General features: G+C 40.2%; 1 protein-coding gene across 1 annotated transcript; it reads right to left on the reverse strand.

The window, feature by feature from the left end:
* Nucleotides 1-4,740: 4,740 nt before the first annotated feature.
* On the reverse strand, nucleotides 4,741-14,657 carry btf3l4 (basic transcription factor 3-like 4). The gene is made up of 6 exons (XM_060941695.1): nucleotides 14,599-14,657; nucleotides 6,987-7,049; nucleotides 5,636-5,749; nucleotides 5,317-5,518; nucleotides 5,162-5,221; nucleotides 4,741-5,069 (listed from the first exon to the last, which is right to left on the reverse strand). The coding sequence occupies exons 2-6, from the start codon at nucleotides 7,038-7,040 to the stop codon at nucleotides 5,023-5,025; spliced, it is 477 nt and encodes a 158-aa protein (XP_060797678.1). The 5' UTR covers nucleotides 7,041-7,049; nucleotides 14,599-14,657; the 3' UTR covers nucleotides 4,741-5,022.
* Between the last annotated feature and the right edge of the window lie 2,118 nt (nucleotides 14,658-16,775).

A 16,775-nucleotide genomic window follows, 5' to 3' on the forward strand; every position in this document is an offset into this window, starting at 1 on the left:
TGCCACCGTCGCCACAGGCTTGCTCATTGGGGATAGATTAGGGACAAAATTAGCTCATGTTTTAAGTCGTTCAAATTCTGTAAAGCTGCTTTGCGACAATGTTTATTGTTAAAAGCGCTATACAAATAAACTTGACCATGCAAACTCCACACAGAAGGGCCTCGTTGGCTGTGGGGTTCAAACCCAGAACCTTTGCTTGAGACGACGGCGCTAACCAATACACCACTGTACCACCCATCATATTCATGTTAGGTGAGGAGGCCTAGGGTGTAGTCATACACCTTTTTGACCAACAGGGAATGGGTTCTGTTGCACCAAATTTTTAACCGTTCAAAGCATTTTGACCAAAAATAAATTGGTTCAGAACCTGAAAAGTTGGTTCCCAGCTGGAACCATAATACAAATCAAAGTCCTTCCCACGCCATGTAGCGCCGATCTCCGTTTCCGTAGCCCTTGGCCTTTTGCCTATTACATAGCTAGGGTTACAGTGGGGGGCTAGTCCTCTGGTGATCGCGAGAGTTTGACTCCCCACTCGTATCTGTATTGCAGCATGCCTAGATGGCAGTAGGTACCATTTTTATAATGGTCTTTGGTAACCATAATACAGGGTTAGTCAAAATTATGTTAACACTAATGGATTATTTTTCTCCTGAATGTGTGGTGCGCCGTGACCGCTGCTGGCGTAATTGGGCCCTACTTTTTTGACACCCCAAGAGTGATGTCAGACGTCTACCTACAGATGGTACAGCAGTATGCCATTGATGAACTTCTAATACAGATCCGATTGGTTTCTACCATTTAAGTGTTAACATAATTTTGACTAACCCTGTATAGCTGGTTGTTCCAGCATGAACCATGACAACATCAGTGGGCTTGTCATTAGTTTGGAGAGCACAGCAATGGAGAACACAACAGAAAAGGATACATCTTCAGAAAAAAACTGGACCAAAAACAAATATCTGCAATAACAGAACAAAAGCTCACAGGTAATCAATGCACACCACCATCTTGTAATGCTCTCTGTTCACGACACATCCTTGATTACAATGGTTCTGCTCGAAACTGGTGAAAACACAGGCTGGTTCACTACCTGGCACCAAGGTTCAAGGAATCTGGGTCAAGAACCCATTCCCTGTTGGTCAAAAAGGAGTATTAGTGTTCCAGTTCATCCCAAAGGTGTTCAGTGGGGTTGAGGCCAGGGCTCTATACAGGATACTTGAGCTCTTCCACTCTAACCTTGGCAAACCATGTCTTCATGGACCTCGCTTTGTGTATAGGTGCATTGTCATACTGAAACAGGTTTGGGCCCTTTAAGGGCCATCCACATATAAAGTGATTTGCTCGTTGCCCATTGCTTTGTAGCTGAAATTTGGTCACTAGTAGACGTTCCAGGCTATGGTTGCCTAGTATGGTATCCCTCTTGTACAACACTGTATATTTATTTACAACTTAGTGTTGGTGTCATCTACCAGTCAACAGTATCCATCACTCCCATTGGTAGTTGCCTCTGAGGTGAGATTAGTTTAACTCCATATCCGCCCATTTTGCATCACCAACGGTCACCTTTCATTGTTACATATTACTGAATTTCACTGACATTCCATGGTCTATAATCACTGCATTGCTGCTAGTTTCATCCTGTGTGTACACCACTTTAGTTCTCATCTCATCTCATTATCTCTAGCCGCTTTATCCTGTTCTACAGGGTCGCAGGCAAGCTGGAGCCTATCCCAGCTGACTACGGGCGAAAGGCGGGGTACACCCTGGACAAGTCGCCAGGTCATCACAGGGCCGACACATAGACACAGACAACCATTCACACTCACATTCACACCTATGGTCAATTTAGAGTCACCAGTTAACCTAACCTGCATGTCTTTGGACCGTGGGGGAAACCGGAGCACCCGGAGGAAACCCACGCGGACACGGGGAGAACATGCAAACTCCACACAGAAAGGCCCTCGCCGGCCACGGGGCTCGAACCCAGGACCTTCTTGCTGTAAGGCAACAGTGCTAACAACTACACCACCGTGCCACCCCACTTTAGTTCTACTGAAGGGAAATCACAAAGCTACAGCTTACAAAAACATTCTATACAATTGTGTGCTTCGAACTTTGTGGCAACGGTCGAGGGAAGAACCATATATGGGTGTAATGGTCACTTGTCTTCAAATTTTTAGCTATATAGTGTGCATAATCAAATCCTACAAGACTGCATATAGGGGAAAGGGGGGCACTAGGCCCTGTGGGGTAGTTGGCTTTACTACATTGAAAATGCATGGAATTTATCACCAGCATATCAAATATTATTGCAGATTACTCAGGAGCCAATCAGAATGTGTGACAACTGTACCCAGTAAAATGAAACAGAAACCAAAATTTGGACTCTTCTGCTAGGGGATTATTAGCCACACTTGTGAGGAAGTGTCTCTACTGTTTAAAAAAAAGTTGACTCGGTGGAAAACAGTTGCACTTTTATTGTGTGTTTACTCTATTAAACTGTTAATAAAGTTACACTCTTTATACATACACACATACAGTGGTGCTTGAAAATTTGTGAACCCTTTAGAATTTTCTATATTTCTGCATAAATATGACCTAAAACATCATCAGATTTTCACACAAGTCCTAACAGTAGATAAAGAGAACCCAGTTAAACAAATAAGACAAAAATATTATACTTGGTAATTTATTTATTGAAAAAAATGATCCAATATTACATATCTGTGAGTGGCAAAAGTATGTGAACCTTTGCTTTCAGTATCTGGTGTGACCCCCTTGTGCAGCGATAACTGCAAATAAACGTTTCCGGTAACTGTTGATCAGTCCTGCACACCGGCTTGGAGGAATTTTAGCCCGTTCCTCCGTACAGAACGGTTTCAACTCTGGGATGTTGGTGGGTTTCCTTACATGAACTGCTCGCTTCAGGTCCTTCCACAACATTTCCATTGGATTAAGGTCAGGACTTTGACTTGGCCATTCCAAAACATTAACTTTATTCTTCTTTCACCATTCTTTGGTAGAACGACTTGTGTGCTTAGGGTCGTTGTCTTGCTGCATGACCCACCTTCTCTTGAGATTCAGTTCATGGACAGATGTCCTGACATTTTCCTTTAGAATTCACTGGTATAATTCAGAATTCATTGTTCCATCAATGATGGGAAGCCATCCTGGCCCAGATGCAGCAAAACAGGCCCAAACCATGATACTACCACCACCATGTTTCACAGATGGGATAAGGGTCTTATGCTAGAATGCAGTGTTTTCCTTTCTCCAAACATAACGCTTCTCATTTAAACCAAAAAGTTCTATTTTGGTCTCATCTGTCCACAAAACTTTTTTCCAATAGCCTTCTGGCTTATCCACATGATCTTTAACAAACTGCAGACAAGCAGCAATGTTCTTTTTGGAGAGCAGTGGCTTTCTTCTTGCAACCCTGCCATGCACACCATTGTTGTTCAGTGTTCTCCTGATGGTGGACTCATGAACATTAACATTAGCCAATGTGAGAGAGGCCTTCGGTTGCTTAGAAGTTACCCTGGGGTCCTTTGTGACCTCACTGACTATTACACGTCTTGCTCTTGGAGTGATCTTTGTTGGTCGACCACTCCTGGGGAGGGTAACAATGGTCTTGAATTTCCTCCATTTGTACACAATCTGTCTGACTGTGGATTGGTGGAGCCCAAACTCTTTAGAGATGGTTTTGTAACCGTTTCCAGCCTGATGAGCATCAACAACACTTTTTCTGAGGTCCGCAGAAATCTCCTTTGTTCGTGCCATGGTACACTTCCACAAACGTGTTGTGAAGATCAGACTTTGATAGATCCCTGTTCTTTAAATAAAATAGGGTGCCCACTCACACCTGATTGTCATCCCATTGATTGAAAACACCTGACTCTAATTTCACCTTCAAATTAACTGCTAATCCTAGAGGTTCACATACTTTTGCCACTCACAGATATGTAATTTGGATCCTTTTCCTCAATAAATAAATGACCAAGTATAATATTTTTGTCTCATTTGTTTAACTGGGTTCTCTTTATCTACTGTTAGGACTTGTGTGAAAATCTGATGATGTTTTAGGTCATATTTATGCAGAAATATAGAAAATTCTAAAGGATTCACAAACTTTCAAGCACCACTGTACATACATAAAACAAAAACCTCATGCGCCATAATTTACTTACCATGCAGCTCCCTGCAACTTTAAATGTATGTGTAACCGTTACCTAAACCTTTTAATAATACTAATGAAAAATACTACTTGGCATATTTTATCTGCATGGCAGCACAGCTTGTTCTTTCACTCTGTCCATATGGGTTTCCTCTGGGTTCGCTGGTTTTACTCTAATCTTGCAAAAATATGCTGGCCAAAACGTGAATTGGTGACTCTGGGGAAAAAAAAAAAAAAAAAAAAAATAATAATAATACCGCCCTATATGTAAATGAGCGTGCAAAATTTGTATGTGTAGGACACCCTGGGATGTGCAGCTGTACCATCCAGGTTGTATTCACACCAGATGCCCAATACTCCTAGACTAAGCTTCAGAGAAACTGCAATTCTGACCAGAATAAAGCAGTTCCTAAAGCATGAATGAAAAACTTATTTGGTGTCAAACTTGCTGTGTCCGGGCGTGTCGCTAAAAGTAACAGAGAATCATCCTTCTTGTTTCTTAGGTTCTGTTTGAGCCTAAATAAATCCACAGAATGCTCTTTACGTAGCAATAAAGATCACAACACTAAAAGGTTTTGACATTTATTGTTTCATTGACAAAAATAATTAAGACTAATGTTCATGACCGACAATATGGTATTCATTCGGAACCATAAGCCATATCATAAATGTTACCATCATCTTGTTTAAGTGCAAGAGACTGGCTGAGGAGTATTACCTGGGCAAGAGTGCCAATTTAAAATACAAAAGTCTCTGGGTTGCTGGACAGTGTTGATATGTCTTATCGTTAAAAATACTGCAACAGGTTCTGCCCTGAACTGCAGTCCCAGTTAATGATGTGCAATCAATCAGTTAGCCTCGTTCTTTGATGCTTCATCGAAGTTCTCTACCAGATCTGGAGAGAGGAGAGAAAACATGTCAGGTGCATGGGCATTCACGAAATAGTCATTTCGCATTCATGCAAAACTGAAAGTTGAAATCTCCTACCTGGGACATCATCATCCTCTTCATCAATGTCTTCTGCTTTGGGGGCTTTGTTGTCAAGAACTTTAAACAAAGAAAAAAAAAAAAAAGTTCTAATGAATACAAAAAAAAAAAAAAAAATTAAAAACATCTTTCTACTGTGCATCGTTCTCACCCACCTTGTCTGGGGAACTGCTCAGCGAGTTTGCGCAGACTCGTGAGACTGTCTGCACCGAGTTGGCTGAGGATGCCAGGAAGCATCTCCGTCAGCTGCTTGGTCTCTGCGTGGCCTGTGATGGCAAATGTGTTTGCAGACAGAGACGCCTGCACTTTGGGGTTATTGAAATGGATCACTGTACCATCATCCTTTATCATGTTCACCTGCAACCACATGCATTCAAGTGAGACCCAAGTCCATTAGCCTGAGCAGTACGGCTGCTCTGATTTTAATTGTATGGTTATGACTTTAGACAGCCAAATAAAGCAACAACGCACTACCTCCTCAATACCAGCAATGTTATTCACAGCAAGTTTCTTTAACGAGCTCTGAAGTTTTTTGTCGTCTGCTGTTGCCGTTCTGTGGACAACCTTCTTCTTCCTACGTGCTGTTCCCTGACAAGCGAGAACAATATTAAAAAAAAAAAAAAAAAAAAAAAAAAAAAAGTTATGTGGTGTCTAACACTACGTTCACACTGCAGGCTGAAGTGACTCAAATCCGATTTTTTCGCCCATATGTGACCTGTATCCGATCTTTTATTGATAATATGAACGACACGAGGGCGGCACGGTGGTGTAGTGGTTAGCGCTGTCGCCTCACAGCAAGAAGGTCCTGGGTTCGAGCCCCGGGGCCAGCGAGGGCCTTTCTGTGTGGAGTTTGCATGTTCTCCCCGTGTCCGCGTGGGTTTCCTCCGGGTGCTCCGGTTTCCCCCACAGTCCAAAGACATGCAGGTTAGGTTAACTGGTGACTCTAAATTGAGCGTAGGTGTGAATGTGAGTGTGAATGGTTGTCTGTGTCTATGTGTCAGCCCTGTGATGACCTGGCGACTTGTCCAGGGTGTACCCCGCCTTTCACCCGTAGTCAGCTGGGATAGGCTCCAGCTTACCTGCAACCCTGTAGAAGGATAAAGCGGCTAGAGATAATGAGATGAGATGAGCGACACGGATGCGATTTTTTTCAAATCCGACCCAGGCCGTTTGGATATGTGGTCCTAATTCCGATTCGTATCCGCTCTTTTCATATGCGACTTCAGTCTGAACCGCCAGGTCGCATTCATCCGACTTACACGTCATCAACAAGCCACAAACGTCACTATTCTGCGCTGAAGTAGGCGGCGGGTCTCTCAAAAAAAGTTACAACAACATGGCTTTGATGTTCCTTTGAACGGAGGTTGCAGTCACTACCCCGTCGAACGCCTGAGCCAAAACCCTTGCCCTCTTCTTTCTCAACCTCCTCCTTAACATCAGGCTGTTGTGCATGTTCTGGTTCCGTCGCAACAACAACTGCATCATCGCCAGGTACTCCATGCTGGCTACTGTCGTACACAGGAAACTTTAGGTTACTTCCGTAAACACTGGCCATGCTCACTGCGTGTGACGTCGTCGTATCCTGCAATGCGCATGCGGAACACTTTTAGGTCGCTTTTCGTTCATACTGAGGATCACATACAAGTTGCATATATTTGTTAATGTGAACGACCTCACAAAAAAGTTGGATTTCACAAAAAAATCGGAATTGAGCATTAAGCCTTGCAGTGTGAATGTAGTGTAATAATTAGTCAAAGAAGTACTACATGGCATGAAGTGGCTGCCAGAATTAAGGCACAAAACTTAACACAAAGGTTGATTTTACCTTGCCCCCTATTCGGACTTGGGCTTGAAGTTTAGCCAGTTTTTCTTGATTCATTGCGTCTTCTGGGAAAATAAACAACATTCTGCTGTTGAGCTTCAGATCAGTCACAGACAGTTATTTCTAATATATCATTTTAGCCTGCTATCCTAGTGAGGAAAAACAAAAAGTAATCTAGCCACAACTTTTTGCATAACATAAATTCTATTAATTTTTTTTTAGACACAACAGTTAATTCTGGTGCACTAATTTGATTGGTCAGTGCGCTGATATTTAGTGTAACTGTACTGGGACATTTCACTGTGTGCATCATCTTGTTGAATGCTTGTCTGTGCTCACTAAGTAAATTTGTTAAGCTTTAAAGTGCCATTCCACCATTGGATGTATTCTTTGGCATAAAACACAATATATTTTATGACAACATGACTAGACAGAGAAATCTTTTAGCTTCAAAATGATATATCAAACATAATTTGACAACGACAAGTATATTAATTTTGCGACCAAAGTCACCTACCCTTTTAATTTCCGCGCGGTAGTGAAACATGATGTCATCGGCAGGTTCCCCTTCTTGTGTACCACGTGTCGGTCTATTTTTAGACCAGGAAACCCCCAAAGTGAGAGAGTCATTTCTCCTCGTATATGGGGGCCAAAAAAATTGCGAAAAATTTTGAGTTAATCTTTCAGTTAGCTAGATTTATTGGTATTAGCTAGATTTATTGGTATTATTTTTATCGCGTTCTATCCGCCATTGCTGATATGTGCCACGTCACGTGGTACACAAGAAGGGGAACCTGCCGATGACATCACGCACGGAAATTAAAAGGGTAGGTGACTTTGGTCGCGAAATTAATATACTTGTCGTTGTCAAAAAATTATGTTTGATATATCATTTTGAAGCTAAAAGATTTCTCTGTCTAGTGATACCATTTATATATGTTGTCAAAATATATTGTATTTTATGCCAAAGAATACATCCAATGGTGGAATGGCACTTTAAGTTTGTTACACTAAACTATTCTACACTTACCAAAGCTTGTCAGTCGGTCTGTGCGTTGGCATGGCAACACGCAATGCTATATGGAGCTGTGGCTTCTTTGGGAACTGTCTTCACTGACTGAGCAAACACTAACAAAACATTAGGCCATATTGTGCCTGAAATATGAATTTCTTATTAACAGAACCGTAGTATAATAATCAAACTATGCACCGAGAGGCTCCAGTTGAAATTATGGATTCTCTGAGGTGACTGGCATAGTACTATTTTGTGAGGAGCTCAGCCCTGAAGAAAATAATATTATGCCAGTCACTGAAGAGAATTCATAATTACTGGAGCCTCTCAGTGCATTGTATATTAGATCTATATCCCTCATCAAAAAATTCCAAACTTAAAAAACAAAAAGTTAACTTTCATATATGAAATTGAATCTCAGCATAAACTCACTGGAGGCAGCTATGCTTGTTGTTTACATCAGTGCAACCTTCGCATGTGCAACGTGCCCCGCTATTGCTATTTTTAACCTTATTTATCTGCCATGCTATCGCCTGCCTCACGAGACATCATCATGATTCGTAGCTCATACACTACCGTTCAAAAGGTTTGGGGTCACTTTGAAATGTCCTTATTTTTGAAAGAAAAGCACTGTTCTTTTCAATGAAGATCACTTTAAACTAATCAGAAATCCACTCTATACATTGCTAATGTGCTAAATGACTATTCTAGCTGCAAATGTGTGGTTTTTGGTGCAATATCTCCATAGGTGTATAGAGGCCCATTTCCAGCAACTCTCACTCCAGTGTTCTAATGGTACAATGTGTTTGCTCATTGCCTCAGAAGGCTAATGGTGATGATACACGGGGCAACTTTTTTGGACAATGTTGCCGAGCAATGTTGCTGGCAACGGGCAACTAGGTGAGACACAGGGCAACTTTTCAGGGTAACTAACAATGGGCAACAACAGTTAGCAACAGCAGTTTACAGTTAGCTAAAAAAAAAGTCTTAATTTTTGCTGTGACCATTTAATCAAGCTGTCTGTTGTTTTTTAGAGCTTTGGTGAGGTAAATTCCTCCATATAGAATATTAAAATAACTTACCAGCGTAAAAACAGATGAGGAGTCTCTCCATCTCTTCACTCCACTGACACTGAGCGGCCGCCATATTTGTTTGAAATTTCTGATCCGAACCTCACCGGAGGTCACATGACTCGATACTCACGTTCTGATTGGCTTCTCAAAAAGTTGCCAGAGATTATCAAAACCATTCAGAAAGAAACAATGTTGCCCAATCTCAATAGAAAAGAGTCAAAACGCAATTGCCCAGCAACATTGCTCGGCGACATTGCCCAAAAAGTTGCCCCGTGTATCATCACCATAATGGATGATTAGAAAACCCTTGTACAATCATGTTAGCACAGCTGAAAACAGTTGAGCTCTTTAGAGAAGCTATAAAACTGACCTTCCTTTCAGCAGATTGAGTTTCTGGAGCATCACATTTGTGGGGTCGATTAAATGCTCAAAATGGCCAGAAAAATGTCTCGACTATATTTTCTATTCATTTTACAACTTATGGTGGGAAATAAAAAAGTGTGGCTTTTCATGGAGAACACAAAATTGTCTGGGTGACCCCAAACTTTTGAACGGTAGTGTATATACGGTATATAAATTTGATTGGGTTATCATTAGTAGTAATGATTTGACTGCAGTGAATGAACCATATTTTTCTGCTGAACTCATGTCACATGACTGGCGGCCATTTTGAAATTGGCAGATCCAAGCACATACTTTAAACCCAAAACTAAACGGACACAAAGAAGCACTCAAACTGCTGTCAAAAGTCCTCACCAGGCAAGTTAAACTGTGTTTTATATCAAATGGACCTTATTCTTTACATTGCCATGAAAAAATTGATTCCACTGAGTAATCATCACAGCTTTGGGGCCTTTTAGATCTAACAAGTAGCTTTGTTCACTGATTGATGATACGACTAAGAAAGAGAAAATTACCACATTTTATCGCTCTCTATAGATCAAATCATTTAGAAATTTGGAAAGTGTTGCGTCAGTTACCAAGAATGATGCGTCAGTTACTGTATATTCCATGATCTCTGTCAGTTCTAAACATTTTTCATAGCTTATTTCTTTCATTGTATACTATGGCATGTTAAAAGCAAAGCTGGAAGAGACGTTAATAAAACTGCAACAAGTTTCACAGAAATTGGCGTTTGTACTTGTGTTCACAGTTGTCGAATTCTCCAAGTTGTGTCAGTTACCAGTGTTATCTGCATGCCACTAAATAAATTATTCATATCTGAGAAAACCTCTGTTGTCCAAGATGGCCTTTGGGCCTTAAGTCATCCTACATTTGTTTGAGTTTGCTCTTTCTATAACAGCCACGCAGTTTAATTTTAAACCCTCTGAATGTTGCGTCAGTTACCCGTGGAATTGCCCTATTTTTGGTATCTGAAAGAGAGAACAAGCATTACATAAAAACAATTACTGACTCACAGAATCAGAAAGCCGTTAAAACTATTGATGTGTGGTATTAACGACTTCTATTTTTCTCTGTCTTTATTGTATAAATAAATAAAAAGACTTGAGTTGACTATATAACTTGAAATTATGACATCAGGTCATGGGTATATCCAGGCAGGGTATCTGCACATTTTTCAAGTACAAATTTAAAGACTTAAAACCTTTTCAAGACCTCTAAATGGAAAAATTAAGACTGTACCATGGCAAAGAAAATGATAAATACGACAACTTAAAACTGTTTTCTGCAATAGTTTTTTTTTTACTAACTAAGAAGAATGCACACAATTGGTGAACAACAGGGTGCATCAGTGGCAACTGTTAGACATGCAAACAGCTGAAGCAAAGTCGTGTGTTCTGGGCCTGTAGAACTACTGTAGCAGCAAGGAGAAGACTGGGGTTTACTGGAGAAAACACCATGAATCATTTCAAAAACGAAAACAATAAACAGCAAGTAGAACCAGCTGAACGACCTTAGCCGGCATCATTTCAATCCCCAAAGATTATCTTTGATGATGTGTGATTTTGTGTCCGACAGCAAAATCAGTGTGAGTGGTGTACAGTATACAGCTGGCTGAGGAAGTTCTCGAGTATCTTCTGCGTTATAGCAGGTAACAGCATAAACCTGTTTATGCAGTCATACCATCATCAGAGCGTTACATTAAACACAGAAAAACAACTGTCACCTTTCATAACCATTATCAATATTAATCAATGTGTTGTAATAACTAAACTAATTATCATCAGTGCAATTGTTATATCAATGTTCATTATTCAAAAATAATCATTAATTATCATCTATAATCCATAAATAATTGTATCACTAATAAACTACTTTAATAATAATTTAAAAAATTAACTCAATTTTATAACATTTTAATAATCACTACTTATTAGCTATATTATCAATAATAGAGTAGCAATTATTATAATTCAGTATTATTACTACTTAATTAATAAGCAATGATTACCAAAATGTAATTTAATAATAAGTAGTAATTATCATCAACTACTAAATTATACTAATAAATTAGTGATTATTAAAATGCTATAAAATTGAATTATAAGATTAGTTAAAATTATTATTAAAAAAGTAGTAATTATTATTAGTAGTAGTAGTGATACAAACAATTATTCATGGATTATAGATAATTTGTTTTTAATACTGAACACTGATAAAATATTAACAAGTATTACTAGTATTATTATTATTATTAGTAGTAGTAGTAGTAGTTATTTTATATCAATGTTCACTATTTTAAAAAATTATCTATAATCCATGAGTGTTTGTTTGTATTCTACCAATTACTAAGTTTTAGTTATTTGTAATAAATTTTTAATAACTTAATTTTATAACATTTAATAATCCCTAGTATTTATTAATCACTAATTCATAAGTAGTGATTATGAATCAATAATTACTATTACTACTAATTATTATTAGTGGTTGTTAATATTATATTAAAAACACTGTTGTAGATGATCAGTAATAAAACTAAACTTTGTACAAATTATTTATATTGTACTATATTTAGAATTATTGTATTTTCTGGAGTTCTTTTTAATTGAGTTTTGAAATAAAGGTTGTTTATATATTTATATTAAACTTAGTACAATAAACAATGTTAATTATGTAAAAAATGATGCTAATAACTATTATTAGTAGTATTTCCTATAAGTCCCATTTTCCACCTGACTCTTGTGCGCATGCACGAACCCCCCTGTGTTTCACTCCGGAGTGCTTGACCTCTAACACGCGCGCGCCTCGTGTCCGTGAAAAGCCAGTTTCCCAGTGGGCGTGTCCCCAGTGCTGCGTTACCGTCTTTAAACACATTTGTGCGATCCAGCGCTTTTTATCGCAAACGATTATTCTCCTTATTTTGGGGGTATTTGTCATCCCCCAACCACTTGTCGTTAAACACACATCTTCCCATAATTATCAACGCTTTCTAGCGCCCACGTAGCTACCTGCGCATCTCTCACTCTTCACAACCACCGCACCGCCTCCAGTAGCCTCCTAACGTTAGCTCTTGATCTACGGAACGCACAGAACCAATGCTGCCCCCAAAAGGTGCGCTGGTCACTTTTAAAGTTACGGTTAAAAAAAATACCCCAAACCGGATGGAGACATTTCACTCGTTTGGTCCAATATTAAATTTAATACCTCCCTTTTGAAAATTCCAGTCATTCCAAAAAATTTAAGACGTTTTTAGGCCTTGAAAACCGAAAGTTGTATTTAAGACTTTTTAAGGACCCGCGGGAACCCTGCCAGGATGTACCATGACTGACTCTCACCATATCCTTTTTTTTTTTGACATCATGAGATACGTTGCTTAAAGGGCACATCTTGGGTATATTCAGGAGTAAGATCAATGTCATTCTCTTATTTAATATTAAATTTTGGTCAAACATGTCATATTTTGTGCAATTTTTTTACCTTGCGCAATAGCAGAAAAATTCAGTCGAAATCAAACCATTTGAGGCGAATTGCTCCGCCTCTGAAAAAACTTAGCATTTGGATTTCCCGGGAAACATTGATTTTCGTGACGTCGCGTGCGGGACGCCTCCTTCTGAATCCTACGTCAGCGCTGGTTTGTTTATGAGAAAACGACCTGGTGGTTTTCTGCAAATTTCTTCAACGTTATCGCGTAATTATTAAAATGGTTAACAGATGTATCGTAGGAGGGTGGAGCAACACCAATCTTGATGGAATTAGTACTCATCGTTTTCTAAAAGACCGGACAATGAGAGAGAAATGGGAGCGCTTCGTGCGAGGCACCCGGAAAAACTGGCAACATGCAGCATCATACACAGGGCTCTCGGCCTGCTGGAGGATCCGCACGTGACGTCACGAATCTGGATCAATCTGGCTCCAGACTCCGTTGGGATTTTTCCAGACGCATTTTGTCATTTTAATTTTTTTCTGCTGTAGACAGATGGCCTTGTGCAAAATTACCCTTCTGGATGAGTGTGTAAACGGACATACTTTCATATTAAAAAAAAAAACAAAAAAAACCACACTAAATTGGTCTAGGATATGCACTTTAAATCAATCAATCAATGGTGAAACTATTTTGTCACGTGAGCCAGCCTTGGCCAATCCCTGCACGGGAATGTTTTTGATGAGGGATATAAAAGCCAATATTTAGTATTGCCCGGTGATGCGGCTTAAACATCCTGCACTATTATACGTGGCAAACTTTCCTGTCCAACAACTTACTCATTACTGACATCCTAAACTAACAATATAAATGATAAAACTAAAATAATTTTTTTAAAAATGTAAAAGAGTACACCAGTTTTCATTAAATAAAGTTGTTAATATTTGCTATATTAAAAATCCTTCCACAACGCAATATAGTCCGTTAGCGGAAGGCTTTTGTTGCTAAGCAACATAACGGGCAAAGATTTGACGATTAGGAATAGTTTTTTTTTTTGTCGCCGGCTAAAATCAATGTTTAATAATTAACAATTAGTCAATAAATCATTAATAATATTCGCAAAAAAACCCACTTCCGTTTCCATTTTTAACACGAATAACTCTTTATTGGTTTAAAACCTGGCGCATTAATACACAAATCAGCCGCGGTGATGCGGTCACAGGTGCGCGTGCACGGTGGATTTTACAACGGTATCGAACGCGGCTCAGCCAATCAGATTTGAGCACCGAAAACACGGTGAAGAAAGTTGTGTAATAATGCAAACCAGCGCCGCTAGCAAGGAAGCTAACGCGCCCCGAATCAATCAAAGGAAATGGGCGGTGGGGTTTAATGGAGCTTAGCCGCCTGTCCAATGTGGGCTTGATTAAGGGTGTTATATCAGTAGGTGTCTTTTTATTAAAAATAAAAAGCTTCGTAATGAATCCGAGGCAGTGAGCAAACAGCGTTCAGAGGATAACTCATGCTAGGACGCTATCAGTCAACTCGCTAAAGGCTAACCGCATCCGAGAGAAAAACATTCCGCAGTATCAACACTTCCAGAAACTTCATGGAGCCGAGAAAAAGATTAGACATCTCGTATTAAGCTTCGTATTTAATAGTGACTATCCTAATGATGGAAGTTTCAGGTTAAAAAATATATACAAACCTTTTTTTCCTACAGCTGGTCAGAAAAACATGCGACAAAAGAAGAAGGCGGAAATGACGACACTATTGCGTCACTTTTATTTTACGTGCTCGTGTATACACTGGAGTTACACCGCTGCTGCCTCTGCTGGCGAGGAGAAGTGTTTCCTCAGGAGGGGGACACACACACACAACTCTTTCTCTCTCACACACAAATTAGAGTCTGTTATCAATAGGGTGGCCAGACGTCCGGTGTTCTGTAAAGTTATCCTACCTCTTGGATTTGTCCTACCAAGCCTACTGCGCATGCGCGAAATCCAGGAGGGTAGGAAAATTCAACAGACTCGTCTGCCGAGCCGTGCTGCTTGTCAGGAAAGTCCTACCTCAAGCTTTTAATATTACATTCAAATTGTTTGATTTACTCAACCAAATAAAAATACAGTATTTATAAACAAACGAAACGATGCCCCGTCATAACTTTGACTGCACAGTGCCCACTGCGTGACAGAATTAGCAAGTTCTCATACAGACCGTTTTATTATTCAAAACAAGTCATTACAAATTATTTGACTCGGCCAAAGACTCGACCAATACGCACAAAACATAAAAATCGGCAAATGCGTGCGATTTTCTATCAGCCCAGCTGATCGGTAGGACAAAACTCGGTCCAAATTCCAAGATATGACGTCATGTGTTCTGCGCATGCGCAGTAGGCTTGGTAGGACAAACCCAAGAGGTAGGATAACTTTACAGAACAAGCCGGGCGCACATTTGTCCTCCTTTTAGAGACGATGAGCGGAATTATATAATATCGACTTGCCAGACTGGAAGAGCAGCGTTCTAGAATAACGTTTTGTAGGGAAACTGCAGATCTGTGCTGCACACTAGTAATCTACAGTAAAGAGTCTATGGCTCGATGTTTTTGGGCATGCAGTGCGAACTCCGCACCGCGCGGCGTTGCGCTCTATCCTTTGATCTTCCTGGCGCGTGCCTAGAGGTTGATATTTCAGTTTTTTTGTACAGTAAAATTCCTCCATGAACATGTCAAAGGCACAGGCTGCTGCAAAGAGTCTGACTGTTCTCTCTCTCTCTCTCACTTACACACAAAGACACCTACGAATTCTGAAGACACTGAAAGACTGAAGCATGATATACTGTTTTAAAGCGTTTTATAATGTTGCTGGTTATGTTGCCTATTTGTTCTTTGAGAATCTACAAATGTTGTGCTTGTTGGTACTCAGCACCTTAAGTTTAATTTCAGTGGTTTGTTAACACCACAATGTTTTTAATAAATACAAATATGGTGTTCTAGCCAATTAAGAGCTCATCTCATTATCTCTAGCCGCTTTATCCTTCTACAGGGTCGCAGGCAAGCTGGAGCCTATCCCAGCTGACTACGGGTGAAAGGCGGGGTACACCCTGGACAAGTCACCAGGTCATCACAGGGCTGACACATAGACACAGACAATCATTCACACTCACATTCACACCTACGCTCAATTTAGAGTCACCAGTTAACCTAACCTGCATGTCTTTGGACTGTGGGGGAAACCGGAGCACCCGGAGGAAACCCACGCGGACACGGGGAGAACATGCAAACTCCACACAGAAAGGCCCTCGCCGGCCACGGGGCTCGAACCCAGGACCTTCTTGCTGTGAGGCGACAGTGCTAACCACTACACCACCGTGCCACCCCAATTAAGAGCTAATACATGAATTATAATAAATACTATGAATGTTTTAAAACGTTTTATAATGTTGCTGGTTATGTTGCCTATTTGTTCTTTGAGAATCTACAAATGTTGTGCTTTTTGGTACTCAGCACCTTAAAGTGCCATTCCACCACTGGATGTATTCTTTGGCATAAAATACAGTATATTTTGACAACATATATAAATGGTATCACTAGATAGAGAAATCTTTTAGTGGTGTAGTGGTTAGCGCTGTCGCCTCACAGCAAGAAGGTCCGGGTTCGAGCCCCATGGCCGGCAAGGGCCTTTCTGTGTGGAGTTTGCATGTTCTCCCCGTGTCCGCGTGGGTTTCCTCCGGGTGCTCCGGTTTCCCCCACAGTCCAAAGACATGCAGGTTAGGTTAACTGGTGACTCTAAATTGACCGTAGGTGTGAATGTGAGTGTGAATGGTTGTCTGTGTCTATGTGTCAGCCCTGTGATGACCTGGCGACTTGTCCAGGGTGTACCCCG

Source organism: Neoarius graeffei, chromosome 15 (genome assembly GCF_027579695.1).
Source record: "Neoarius graeffei isolate fNeoGra1 chromosome 15, fNeoGra1.pri, whole genome shotgun sequence".
Lineage (NCBI taxonomy): Eukaryota > Metazoa > Chordata > Actinopteri > Siluriformes > Ariidae > Neoarius > Neoarius graeffei.